The sequence below is a fragment of the Diorhabda sublineata genome, chromosome X (genome assembly GCF_026230105.1).
Source record: "Diorhabda sublineata isolate icDioSubl1.1 chromosome X, icDioSubl1.1, whole genome shotgun sequence".
NCBI classification, from domain to species: domain Eukaryota; kingdom Metazoa; phylum Arthropoda; class Insecta; order Coleoptera; family Chrysomelidae; genus Diorhabda; species Diorhabda sublineata.
The window spans coordinates 2,749,196-2,763,001 of NC_079485.1; the positions used below are offsets into that span (position 1 = coordinate 2,749,196).

General features: G+C 32.1%; 1 protein-coding gene and 1 long non-coding RNA gene across 2 annotated transcripts in view; one reads left to right on the forward strand and one right to left on the reverse strand.

Moving 5' to 3' along the window:
* Window positions 1-13,806, reverse strand: part of LOC130451624 (zwei Ig domain protein zig-8-like) — a 491,142-nt gene that overhangs the window by 142,319 nt on the left and 335,017 nt on the right. The window contains exon 2 of the mRNA XM_056790766.1: window positions 287-438. Coding sequence (XP_056646744.1) covers window positions 287-438 — 152 coding nt within the window. The remainder of the gene's footprint in view (window positions 1-286; window positions 439-13,806) is intronic.
* LOC130451625 (uncharacterized) overlaps window positions 1-13,806 on the forward strand; it is a 53,647-nt gene that overhangs the window by 35,411 nt on the left and 4,430 nt on the right. The window lies entirely within an intron of this gene.

Here is a 13,806-nt window from a genome sequence, read left to right on the forward strand (position 1 = left end):
ATATTCGATAACTTATTACACAAAATAAATAATCATTTACCTATTTCGCTTTTTTTTAAATATTCTTTATACTTTGGTAAAAGTCGGTATTGAAATATAGAAAATCTAAATATAAGGAAATATATAGAGCCGGGCGTTTAATAAAAGTTGGCACTAAAAAGTATTCCTGTATAAAAGAAAATTTTAAATTCACGATAAATACAACAATATAGTTTTCGAAAATTTTATTATTTTTGTAGATAAAATTATGTTCTTATTAACGTGTTTATGGAAGTGTGTGACTTACCGCTTTGTCCCCAAGCTGTTCAACTCTGCAGTGTAGAAAAGCAGTTTGTCCAACGGTGGTAGTCACATTTCGTGGTACATTCAGTTCAAAGTAAGGATATATGCTGACACTATTGTTTAAAATATCCTCATCCATATTGGATACTACAGCTCCTGGAACAAATTTGTTCTGTTAATAATGAATCTCTTGATATTACGTTTCATTCTAAATGGAAATACCAAAAAATCTACTCAATAATTAAAGGAAATTATATGTTTGTGGTGAAATTTTCCACTAATCTGTGATTACAACTTAGCAGTCAAACTCAAAAATACAATATTTTAGCTTTGAAACTATTTTTAAAGAATTTTAAGAATCCTACAGATGGCTGTCACAAAGAAATATGTTAATATGAAGTTTCTAGCTTAATGACTGCCTTTGTAGATTGCATATTTTCGTGTTCGCTGTTTATAACTGAATTATTCTAGTTCATTGTGAGTAACAATGTTTGCTAGTGAAAAAATCCTCATTCTGAAATCTAAAAATTTTATTAATGCTACACTGTGAATTGACTCTTCTGATATAATCATAAAAACATACTGTAAATTTACAATTGTAGTCCTTCCAATTAGCGAAACCATTATTTTGAAAGACAATAAGAGAGTTTTGCTGTTAATGTTCAAAAGGAAATAAAAACCTGAAACATACTAAAGAATTCCTATTTTGAGGGGCGGATTAGGGATAAAATTCCATTTACTTGTAATAACTCTAGAATTGATGATGATGTTAACAAGATTGGTGAAAAAGGGAGCGTTACTCTTCTGTGTTTTTTGAAATTTGGGATTGCTCCTATTGGGAGAATTGATTACCAATGAAGCTACAACCTACACGCATTCATAGGGAATTCTTTTCATCTCGTGTTGGAATTTGAAATTCTTGATTAGTCCTTATATGCTTCAAATTATTTTCAAGCTTAAAAAATTTGTTTCAAGATGGCAGATTAGTTGTGTTAATGATTAATCTATCAACTGTACGACAGAAACAGTTTTTTCATTTTATAAAACTTTTCATTGTATCTTAATTCGATCACCTGTTATTCTGTAACTTTTAGATATTTTATACGATGGTTGCCTTACAAAAAGTGAAACAGAATTGCTTTTCGAAATATTCGCACTCAAGGTATTTACATTTTCGTATACACTTAAACCAATTCTGGAAACATTTATTTCTCACTCTGACAAGATAATATTGTAAACACATGGTTTTGAAACTCTTCAACAACTTCTTGAGGTGCCCGCTTATCTTTCGCTTGACAGTTGGAACAATAAAAAGTCATTAGGCGGTAAATTGTATGCATACGGGCAATGAGAAATTAACTAGATATTTTTCTCCTTCAAATATTTAGTTTTTTGACGTGTTTTATGGAAGCTGGCATGCGAAATCCATTTGGAACATATCTTCTTCGCACCTAAATGTTCATGCAAAATCTTCTTTAATCATGTTGCGTACAGCATCGATGTTTCTCAGAATGACAATCGTTTTTGGCCAACTCTTCTTCATTGACGGACGCTAGACCATGACGAAATTCTGCAAACCAAATGTAAACAGTTAAATGTGCACGAAGCGATTCTGAGTAAGGCCTTTTTTAAAATCATAAAAAATCATCCAACGTGAGCCTTCACGGATGATTTCCATGTTTGCTCATACTTGCTTCGTTTACTTTTAAATTACCACTATCTTCGGAATAAAAACATTAATGTTCACAAATACAGTGGTGCCACAACTCATTAACGCTACCTATTGTTCGATTGTAAAAACATAAAAGGCCACCCTTGCTCACAGATTTTCAGGAGTATAATTATGAAATTGGAAGAATGAAAAGCGCGTAGATTTTTTAGGCTTTCTGGTAAAACTAGCGGCGGTTTATAATTTTGAAATTATTTTTAAATCAACAGTGGATACATTGTTACCTAATTTATTCCTAAAACTATATTAACACAAACCATTTTTTATCGAATTCTGTATTTTATACTTTTTAAAAGACAAGTATTTCACATTGTTTTATTATAACTCATGTGGTCACGCATCGTGAATGTACGTGTATCAATTTCCCCGTACAGAATATCTTTATTTCATGAAATTTGTGCTTTCCAAAAATAATTAATTTATTAAGATTTCTACCGACACAAAATTGTAACCAGTTTGGCAAGTACGTGTCTGTACATACACATAAATTAATATCAACCATATTCTAGTAACAGGAAAAGTGGAATTGCAGGCTTTTAATTCATTATACGAAATTATCATACCACTGATTAATATTTTTTGCGAGCATTCGCACATGAATGGAGGTTTTCGGATGTTCTGTATATATTTAATTTGGTTTTATGGCAAAAAAAAATGTTGGGGCTTATTTTATTTGATAATGGACAAAGAAGCCTAAGTTGTGTAATACCGATTCCCTTTTTACGTGAACCGTCTCGTTTTATTAAATGAATGAATTTATTATTACTGTTATGTTGACCAATATTTGATGCTAAAAATAACTGTCACGTTATTAAGAAAAAAAAATAATAAAACTTTAAATAATAAGTAAAATATTATAAACCTCCAATTGATCTATCACTAAAATTAATTAAGTGTGTATTAATAATCATTTCATGCCAAGGTTTCCGTGGTTGAATAGATATAGAGAAATAACAATTTTGAACATTATTTTTCACATGGACAATTGAAGAAACCGACTAAGAGTTATATGAATATTATCCAGAAAATGGTTCGAGTAAATAATTCAACCGAATGGTTATGGAATTTTTATATAGAAGGTTATGTATGGAAAAGCTATGTGCATAGTGAGGTTCACGATTGCTTGATGCTGATCAAAAACTCGATCGCATTAAAAATCGAACGAATGCTTGAGTATTTTAAAATATAATCCAGGTAAATAGATGATTGGGGTAGAACATAATAATACTCTATAAAAGAAAATACAGTCAGAATAATTGATTTCAATTGAGGAACGTGTTCATAAGGAAGCAACAAACGTTTCTCAACCTATAACTTCACGGACACGGTGTTTTGGGATTATTTTCTGAAACGTTTAGATGCCTTATTTATGGAAAAACAACCGCATTTTTTACCAAGAGTTTTTTCCATCAGTACGCCTGCCCATTATTGGAAGAGATTAGCTGAACTTCTGTTCCTAAACTTGGGAAATGCCTATTTCACACGTGACTTATAACAAAGTCTCCTTCTAGAAAGAATATTTGGTGGTCGTTTGGTTAGTTTTACAAGTTTGTTTCCAATCCATTTTGGTAGACAACTTATTTCCAAATCTCTTGTATCCACCTACTCGGTGAATATACCGTAGTGTATTCGTTTATGGTAAAATGTTTCATTACTCTCCCTTATGTTGTATAGAAGATTGACATAATTTTTGACGTATTGGATCTTTTTTCTCTTAGGTAAGATGATTGCTATAATACTGAGATATTACTGTCTTTGTACTGCATGTTATTCATACTCCTGGATAAGACTTAGTTCACCTCTTCCAATCTCTCATTTACTATAGAACTCAGTATAGGTTCTCCTTTGCTAAACCTGATATTGAAACATTGATTCAAAAAAATTAATTCATGAATCTAGAAATTTAGTAGTTAATAAATACCCTATTCTTCTAAAACATTTGTAAAAAAATGTTTCGAATATTTTCCCAAGTATGCCAACCATTTCTTCTACTATAATTTTTCTTGACAATCTAAAGAAGTTAACGATCGCAGCGTAACATCTATTTTACGACCGTAAGCTCTAAGTAAGCCCTAAGAATAAACCTACTTTCCCATTGAATACACCCTTTGCGTTAACAGCGTCGCAGAAATTCAGCTATTCTTTGTCTTGGGTTAGTAAGCGTTAATAATAGCAAGCAAATATTGAACAGACTCCTGGATTTAACTCAGGGAATACACCTTTCGCGTACAATTATCGCACCTGCCTAAAGGGCCACACAAATCACTTTAATTGCTCCTGATAACAAACAGAAGTTTGCGACTCGTACTCGGAACTGGAGTCCCCTTTTCAGTTTTTCCCCAATGAATGAAAATAAATGAAGTACTATTACTTAAGGGCGGGGCACAGTTGTTACTTTTCACGAACTTCGTAATGAGAAACTATCTTATTTGTAAGAGACGCCCTTGAGTCTTAATTATTTCAGGACCGGCCTTGAGTGTAATGTTGAAAATGAAGTATACATTACATGCTAATCATTTCAAATCTACCTCCAATCAAAGCCCCTGTTAAATATATATAATCTGGGCATCACACACACAAATTAATCTATTAATGGAAACTTTCTTGAAGAATCCCTTCGAAATGGCTTTCGTCTGCTGTGTCGTTGCCTTTTCATTGTCAGCGTAACCTTTTTTGTACATTTTTTATTTCTGTGAAGAGTTAGAAGTCATATGTTGTTGAATCTGGTTAAGGCGGATGCAGATGGAATTTTAGCGACCCAAAAAAGTGCTATTCCAGAGCAACTTTTCCACTTTTAAATTGCTCTTACCACTAGTAAATAGTCTTCAAAGTTACTACCTCATCACCATCGAGAGCTTTTAATATTTCGTGAGCTTCTTTGTCGCCTTATGTCGACTTCAAATAATATTTAATGTGATACGTTGTTCAAGATTTAGTTCAGGAGTAGTAGCTGAGAAGCTGGAATGGATTAGGAATTTTCACTCTTATCTGAACTCATACGGGAGAGGCATACTAGTGGAAATAGATGGAGCAAAAGTAATTGCTGCTATACAAATACATTAACCTTAGTTTTTTGACCATTATTCCAACTTCTCGGTGTCTAACGTCACGACACCATGACTTCGAGATATCCAATTAATCAGACGGTATATTATTGTGGCATCAGATGACATGACATAAAAAGTCAATGTCTAAACAAGCCTTTAGTTCGTTAACGATGTTACTAGATGAATATGTGAGTTTCCATCGATTCCATTTAATCGATTCATTCGAAATTTCCCGAATAAAATCGAGAAAACCAATTCGGACATTGTTGTTCAACTAAGCACTTATCGCCGTAAGTATTAGACAATTATGCAGTTTTTTCTCTTCAGAAGTAAAAATGCAACATTTTTTTAATAGTTCTATAAACTACAAACTACTGTAGGGTTGCTTCATCAATATACAAACGCCATATATTGTGTATAATCGAATTATTTTTTCTAATAATATTATCGAAATTGCAAACTGTTTATAGTTAATAAGTATGAAAAAAAAAAGGATTTTTTCTGTTTTAAAATATTTAGAAAAATGTAGAAAATACATTGTAGGAATTATTTTCTTATTGATACTATCATTTATTGACACTTTAATGTGGAGAGATAATTCGAGAAAAACTTTCCGTGAAGTTCCAAAAAAAGGGGCTGGCTAACGAGAGTGGATTGAAATTTATAATTAAAAACACAAGATTGTCTAGAATGAGCTCATAAGCTAATCTGATAATGAATTTCAATTAGGTGGTTTCAGTGGGACGTGAAAATTTAAGTAGTTGGCGAACGGACTCTGTTGAAAATCAATTTAAAGTAATTATTTCCTTCTATATTCTGTATTAATTAAAATTTTCAAGCCTGAAATTTTGATATAAATTCAATGCCAGCCAGAGACGAATTCTTTGAAGTGTTTTAGTGGTTCCTGATTATCTAGATCTTGATCCTGATATTTAAATAAATTTTGAGAAGCTTAGGGGGTATAAGAATATAAGTAAAGACTGGAATTTTACTATATGGTGAATAATCATTGCATAATTCACTATCTGTGTTTCTTATAATGAAGAATATTTATAGTTACATTAATCTTATTTAAATATGATTTACGAAAATATGTAACACAGTAACTGTAAGAGTAAGTATATTCAAAATAAGAGTAGTGTTATCAGAAACACACTATAATGCAATCAAAAACGGAGGATCTCTTAAAGGTACTGCCAAATACTTAACAATACTAACGTAATGACACTCAAGAAAGTAATTATAAGAGGAGACAACCATTTGCTCTAGTTTTTTCAACTGAAGTTTGAAAAAACTTCGAAAACTTGCATATGAGTTTATTAATGCAAATAACAAAAAAGTACCTCCATCTTCGGATTTAAATAAAAATGCAGGAAAAGAGTTTTATGAAGAGAAGCATAAAATATTTTCTGGGTCAAATTACTGAAAACATTTCATCTTCGGAGACAAATTTTTTGAGGAAAAAAATTTACAAGGCCTCATAAAGAATCATAAGTTTTCATTTAGTACACTTGGTTGTTAGGGCTGCAGTAAAGTTTTGAATATAGAATAGATTCAAAATAAATCAAAAATAGTCTTTATACTGTGAATCATGTTTTTCGTCGTGCTTGTAGTAATACCGGAACAACGAAACCTCTACAGCATAATGGGACCCTGCTATATTCATACATATTTTTCCAGCTGTGTGTTCTATACATGTATGACAGTGATGCTCGTCACATACATGGAGAATCTTTAAGAAGAGAAATGTGAAAGTGTGGACAATAAATCGCAGGGAGACCGGTCGAGGTGCTCACTGACACGAACGCGCAACGTGTATTGCCCCAATCAGCCAAAACAGTCGGTTAAGGGTTCGAATAATAGCAGATGAACTAAAAATCAACCGTGTTACCGTCAAGTAATTTTCAACTCTAAATTTCGCGATGAAAAAGCTCTCTATGCAAACATGTTTCATTGACTACCGCGGTTGATCTATAAAGAGTTCGTTTTACCTGTAATGATCAGGAATCAAGTATTTTATCGAAGTACTTAATAGATTTCAAAAAAGAGTCAACAGGGTGCGCCCATATATCGCAAATAGTTAGTTGCTGCATCGAATTAATGCACTTGCCTTTGCGCGTTGAAAATGCTTCAGTTTATAGCTTTCTGAAAGATTCTAGTGTAATTACAGCCACCCTATTTGCAGGACCTATCGCCCTGAGACATAAAAAGAACGAATTTTGAATCTATTCAAAGACGCTTGGATTAGAGTTACTTTTAAGTTCTGCAAAATACGCGTTTGTTTCTACCATTACCTCGTTATTTGTCTGAATTCGGTTCTCACTAACTCATTTTATTGAGTTAGTGGGAACAAAAAATAATCGGTGGGGCACATATCAGGTGATTATGGCGGATAAGGCTATAACTCGTAACGTGCGTAGATTATAACTGAACCTTATTAGCCGAAAAATCGATTATTGCTTTCTTGGAAGCAGGTTCCTTGAACAAAGTCCCATTTCTGTTTTTGGGGTATAAGTTTTATTTACTGTGACATAATCGCTGTCACCAATCTAATAATTTGATCCAGTATAGCAATTAAATCGATCTCCTATCTAAGTAGGAGGGCAGCTACTGTCACCAGCTCCGGAACGACACACGGGTAAGAGAATTACCTGTTACCTAATGAAAACTGTGGGTCGCCACAGCTTACAAACGAGGTGATCTCTCTGGTTCCTCGATGAGGTTTCCTCTTTTTCCCGCATTTATTTTACTCTTGGTGGTTGGGCCTTATCCCTTAAAGTGAAGTGACCCGAGACTGGAGGGAAATTCGGAAGGGTGGGTATGGAAATGATAAATCTAACGATAAAAACTATATTTTGACGATGAAAGAATAAATAAATAACAAGTGAGTCTAACTTATCAAAACCTGTAGAAACAGACACAAGCAAATGTTTATGTAGGCGATTTTTGGAAATTTTCTTTTGGATACAAAATCTTTACCTCCCTGTATAATGTATAACAACAGGAATTAAATTTCTAACTCAACAACAATCCTTAAGTCGCTTTTTATCTTGAAAGTGAAAAATTCGCATCAGCACAGACAGTAATTATTTCTCTAATAATCAGCAATTATCTATATTTCGAAACTTTTTGAATAATCTACTGAACATTTGAAAAACAGTTATAAGACGATTATATATGAACACTACCATAGACCTCCCATTCGTATACATTTAATTTTTTATTAGTTATTAACTCAATAGATTATAAAAGAATATATAAATATACAGGTACTGCTCGTAAAAACTACCAACCTTCAATTCCTTCTCCAAATTCATTAGAATGTGTATATTGCTTAAGGTTTACCGTTCATAAACAAGATTTATAAGGCCCGGGGCTAAAATAATGACGGGGGCCCCTTAAGGAATTCGAAAACCCGGAAAAATTCACAAAATAATATCAATACGTTAGATTTGAGGTATCAACACATCAAAAAATACAGAATGATTTCCAAATGATGGGGCCCGGGGCTATAGCCCCCCCAAGCCCCTAGCTTAATCCAGTCCTGTATTTCGATATAACGGTATCAAAATTAAACTGTCGTAATAAAATCTTGTGCATTCGCCTGCGAGAATGCTACATCTTGTATTAAATGTTAAACCTGGTAAATGACGGGAACCGTCCCAAAACAACTCACTATAATTATAAATCTTTCTGGTCACTGCAAAAAAATAACGCTCACACTCGCGAAAAACTGACTATTTTTTTGGGCATTCTAAACATTAGTCCGTGTTTATTACAGAAACATATATTTTCATATATAATCTTTACTACTTCATTAGCTATTCGACGATGGCTAGGTATAGGGCACGGAGTTTATTAACTATTTATAGAGTAGTTACAGTAAATGAAGGTTTAGGACGTTCAGCATCATCCGTTTTTTATATGGCCACTTTTTAAAGAAGGGAACCACTCACAAATCAATCTATGAAACGGAACACTTTTTTCCGTTTTCACATTAAAAATAATGTTTAGCTTTTCAGTTCAGCATTTTTTTACTCCATATTTACCCAAGAACGAAAATGATATATGAGCAATTATACAGGGCGATTCATTAAGAATGTCCAATCTCTGAACTGTAGATTCTAGACCTCAAAATATGATGATTCTGCTCAACATGCCTTATGTAAATATTGCTAGTTTCCGAAATGGGGTGTTCAAAGTTTAAATTTAAATTTTGATTTTCGCAATAATTTTTTATATTTTCACAATTTCTCTTTGAAAATTGGTAATTTTACGTTTTTTGTTAATTAAATCGAAGTAAACTTTTTTGGGCTAAACTTACTACTAAAATAATAAAAAAATATTAGAAAGCGTTAAATTCTACAAAAAAAGTTACTCTTCTTTGATTCGTGTAACTCAATCGGTTATCGAGTTATTTGCTTCTAAAAAGTTCAATAAATTTTAATTTTTTCATAAAAAAATTTTATTATTCCTTAAATATGTAACAATAACAAATTTGTAAACAAAAATGAAAAACTTCAAAGCAAATGCTCAAAATTCCCACCGTTTACTTCAATACACTTTATGATCCGCTTTCGTAAAGATCTCTAAATATCAAATAATCCATGTCTATTATTTTTAATTACATCCGCGGCTTCTTCTATTTTCCGTCGCAGTTGTGGAAGAGAAGTAATTTTTTCTTTGTAAACTAATGCCTTCATTTGCGATCAAATTGCAAGATCCAAAGGATTTAAATCAGAGCCTCTTGGTGGCCAAGCAAACTCACTTCCACGACCAATCCATCGATGCGGAAACTGTTCGTTCAAGTATTGACGAACTTGTAAAGAATAATGTGGTTGTAGATGCTTAGATAAATCTTGAGGTAATAAATTCTGAATAGGAGTGTAATGATATGGATGCAATTTTTCCCTCTTCAGTATTCTAAAAATAGATGATTGGCAATTTGCCCATTTTTTGCAAGATAAACAAAATGTTAACCCAGATTTTCTGGATACAATTCTTTTTACTGATGAGGCAACATTTAATTATAAAAATAATCATTTGAGGGATTCTGAAAATCCACATGCTATGAGGAAATCACATTTTCAGCACGAGTTTAAGATTAACATTTGGTATGGTGTAATATGTGGATATTTAATGGGTCCTTTTGAACTGCCAGCCAATTTATATAGACCTCTTTATTTAGATTTTCTTCGAGAACGTTTACACGAATTACTAGAGAATATACCTCTCGCCTTAAGACAAAATATGTGGTTTTTGCACGACGGAGCACCACCACATTATTCTTTACAAGTTCGTCTATACTTAAACAAACAGTTTCCGCATCGATGGATTGGTCGTAAACTTAAAAAATTTAAATTTAAACTTTGAACACCCCGTATCTCGGTAGCTAGTAATATTTGCACGAGGCATGTTGAGCAGAATCATCATATTTTGATTCTTTTCATTCTTAATGAATCACCCTGTCTAAGTATTAAAACTAAGATATCTGTCAGATTTATATACAAGTTGGCAAATATGAGAATTATACCTGAAACCAACCTAAGAAGTTACTGTTCAATAAATCTTCCTCGTATTTGTCATATTTATTTATATTTCTTATGTACTGAATCTTCTCAATTTGAACTTGATAAATTCGAGTGCCGTTTCTATTCATAAATTATCATGTAACTGAACTTTGAACGTTTCTCACTTAATAAACCAATAATTCAGAGTGAAATGTACTCTAAGCGCGTAGTATTATTTCCCACGCATCAGAGAAGCTACGGTTTCTCTTCTTAATATTTGCATTTACATGCGTGGTTAGAGTAAAAGCGTTTAGTATTGTTTATTTTATTAAAAGACCACTATTCTGGAATACCTATATCTAAACAGTACACGTACTCTTGAGATTGTTCAAAAATATGAGCACCTACATCACTACCAAAAACTTCACAAATACGTATTTTCTTAACATTTAAACCACAATTCAGAACGAAAAATTTCTTTGGTACGTTAATTGCTGTGCTCCAATTAACACAGTCATTGCCATTTCAACAAAAGGATAATGCGCTGCGTATGAGAGATTTTATTATTTTCTCGGGACCACCAATTAACTTGTAACTGGAATTATTTGTCTTTTGTTAGAACGAGTAAATATGCAAAAATCTCTATCAACTCGAGAAACCTAAAGTATAAACTCTAGACATGAAGGATCTTTAACGGTATTTGGAATCCTTCATGCGAAAATTGAGTAACGAATTATAATCATCTAAATTTACGTAAGTTCAGCTTACGGGAAAATATTAAAACTACAGCATACAAAAATACGATGTTATTTCAAACGTATATGTACTAACAAACCAAATTACTTAATTTAATAAAGGAAATTTATATCTACATGAGGATTGAAATAATTCGGACTTTGTATTTAAAGGATGGTCCGACCATAATGCACGGAATTGAGTGTCAAACGTCAAACTTTAAATGACATTTCATTTGGACTTTAAGGATAATTATTATTGGTTATTACAGTGACATTTGACATGGCATTTCGAAGACCTCTATACTAGCGCCTCTAGTGGCAAATTCAGACGCCGTAGCTTTTATTTTTTATTGATTGGAAATTTTATAGCCCGTAAAAATGCAATCTTCTGAAATCTACCAAACGGAATTTCTCATCATAAATGGGAATATTAAACTGTGCGAGATAACAACAACGAAAATTCAATTAAATGGAAAAATCTTGTGGCGAACCTATACGTTTTTGAATATGAAAGCAACAACGTCTTTTATTAAATTTTTCCGTGATGTTAAGGCATTAATCTGCACAAAGGTAGAAACGGAATCTCGGAAAAATGCAATTTTGTTAAATTGGTACAATTTTCTCATTAATCGTTACCTTCTAATGAAGGATCATTGAATTACCCCAAATTATTAATCACAAAATGGTATAATAGAACAAAGAATTTAATATGAATAATCATTTCAATTTGCTTTAATCATCCAATAGAAAAAACTTAAATTATCCAATAGAGAAAACAATTATGTTCGTATCTATATATTTGTTATAAAGGTTTCTTTCTTTTGTATTGTCACAATTTATGAAAATCAAACTCCAAAAACTTATAAATCGGAACAGAAACAGCACTGAATGTTTTTTTTGTACTATAAGGAGTTTCGTAGGTGTTCAGTATTAATAAATTCTGCTTAGGATAATTAATTGACGAAGTTAAACTTAACTCAAACAAAACTTGTGTTTAAAATACGTAATGTACCAAATAGGAAATCCTAATAGGATGTTTGTGTTGTATTTGTGTTATACGGAAGAGATTATTCGAGTTTGACGTGAGAATCATCTTCCGAATTAATATGAAAACATTTCCATCGAGAATAATTCGTGAGTATGTCAATCCTGAAATTTAAGGAAAGTTTATTGGAATAATATATAGTATAAATACATATAAATTAGAGAAAAGTGACAAAGAAAGTTACAAGGTTATCACTCACGCTGCATCTGTTTTAACTAGTATGTCTCATTCTCATGTGTCGAGACAAGTATTAAAAAGTTTGAATCTGTACCGATTTGATACATGAATCTTGAAAAACACATTAACTCATCAGACATGATATGATCGGTCTAAAAGTTACTATGAGTAAGAAGGACGAAGGACAAACTTGTCGATATCAAGTCTCACAAAGTCCTGAAAAATTGTCCAAAAGCTTTCTTCTTCACCATCACAGCTCAGTCTTCTTCTCTATTCACATCCACCTTACTCAGCAGATTTAGCACTCAGAAATAAGAAACGTGCTAAAAGTGGGAAGTTTTGACAATGTTTCTAATATTCAGAAAGACAAGACAGAGTAGATGGAAGTCATTTTGAAAGACAAAATGAACCACAGGTCACGGAAAAGACCATAATCCATATAAAAAAAAATAAAGAACCGGGTTTAACAATGAATATGAGAATTAAAAGGAAAAGAACAAAAACTAAAATGGATAATGGAACGACTATAAAGAGTTAAGGTAGAAGGGAAATGATAAAGTAGAAAATATTGGAATATCATAAATAATGTATGAATTACATTAAGGCAAAGATAAAGTAATTACTTTTAGCAATAATATAAAAGATGAAAAAGAGGAAATAATGAAGAAAAATGAATAAACAATATCTGAAATTATAACAATAGGAGACGAAGCATAAAAAATTATAGAGGATGATACAGAAGTGAAATAAAAACCAAAAAATTGAAGAAAACCGGAAAAACATTGTTATCTACTTATTTCTTGCGAACAGAATTTTTTCCGTGATTTACAACTTGAAGATGTAACCCCGTGAATGCTACTTCTCCATACCTTAACCCCTCAACAAAATGTTTCCATGAATTTACGTCGATCATAGTTCCTTTTTTCGAGCATAAAGAAACGTCAGGGTTTTTCAAATTTGCTGGCATTTTAAATCATTCCAATAATCGAATGTCTGCGCTGCCATTTAAGCGAACATCTGCTTGACGTAGACAAAGTACATTTCAAAGAATTATTTGTTTTGAAAAGCCGAAGCCAACTAGACACTTTCAAGCAGAAAAATTCTGTTGATGGTTTGGGACGAAAATAGACCTAGCAAATATTTTTGGGAAATTACTTTTTATTCATATAAGAAATTTGTTTATTATTTTTATTTGCCTAACTCACAAAATGCAAATGGCCGAATTTAAATCAAAATATAACATATAATAATCAGAAACATTTTGGTTCCATTTTTATTC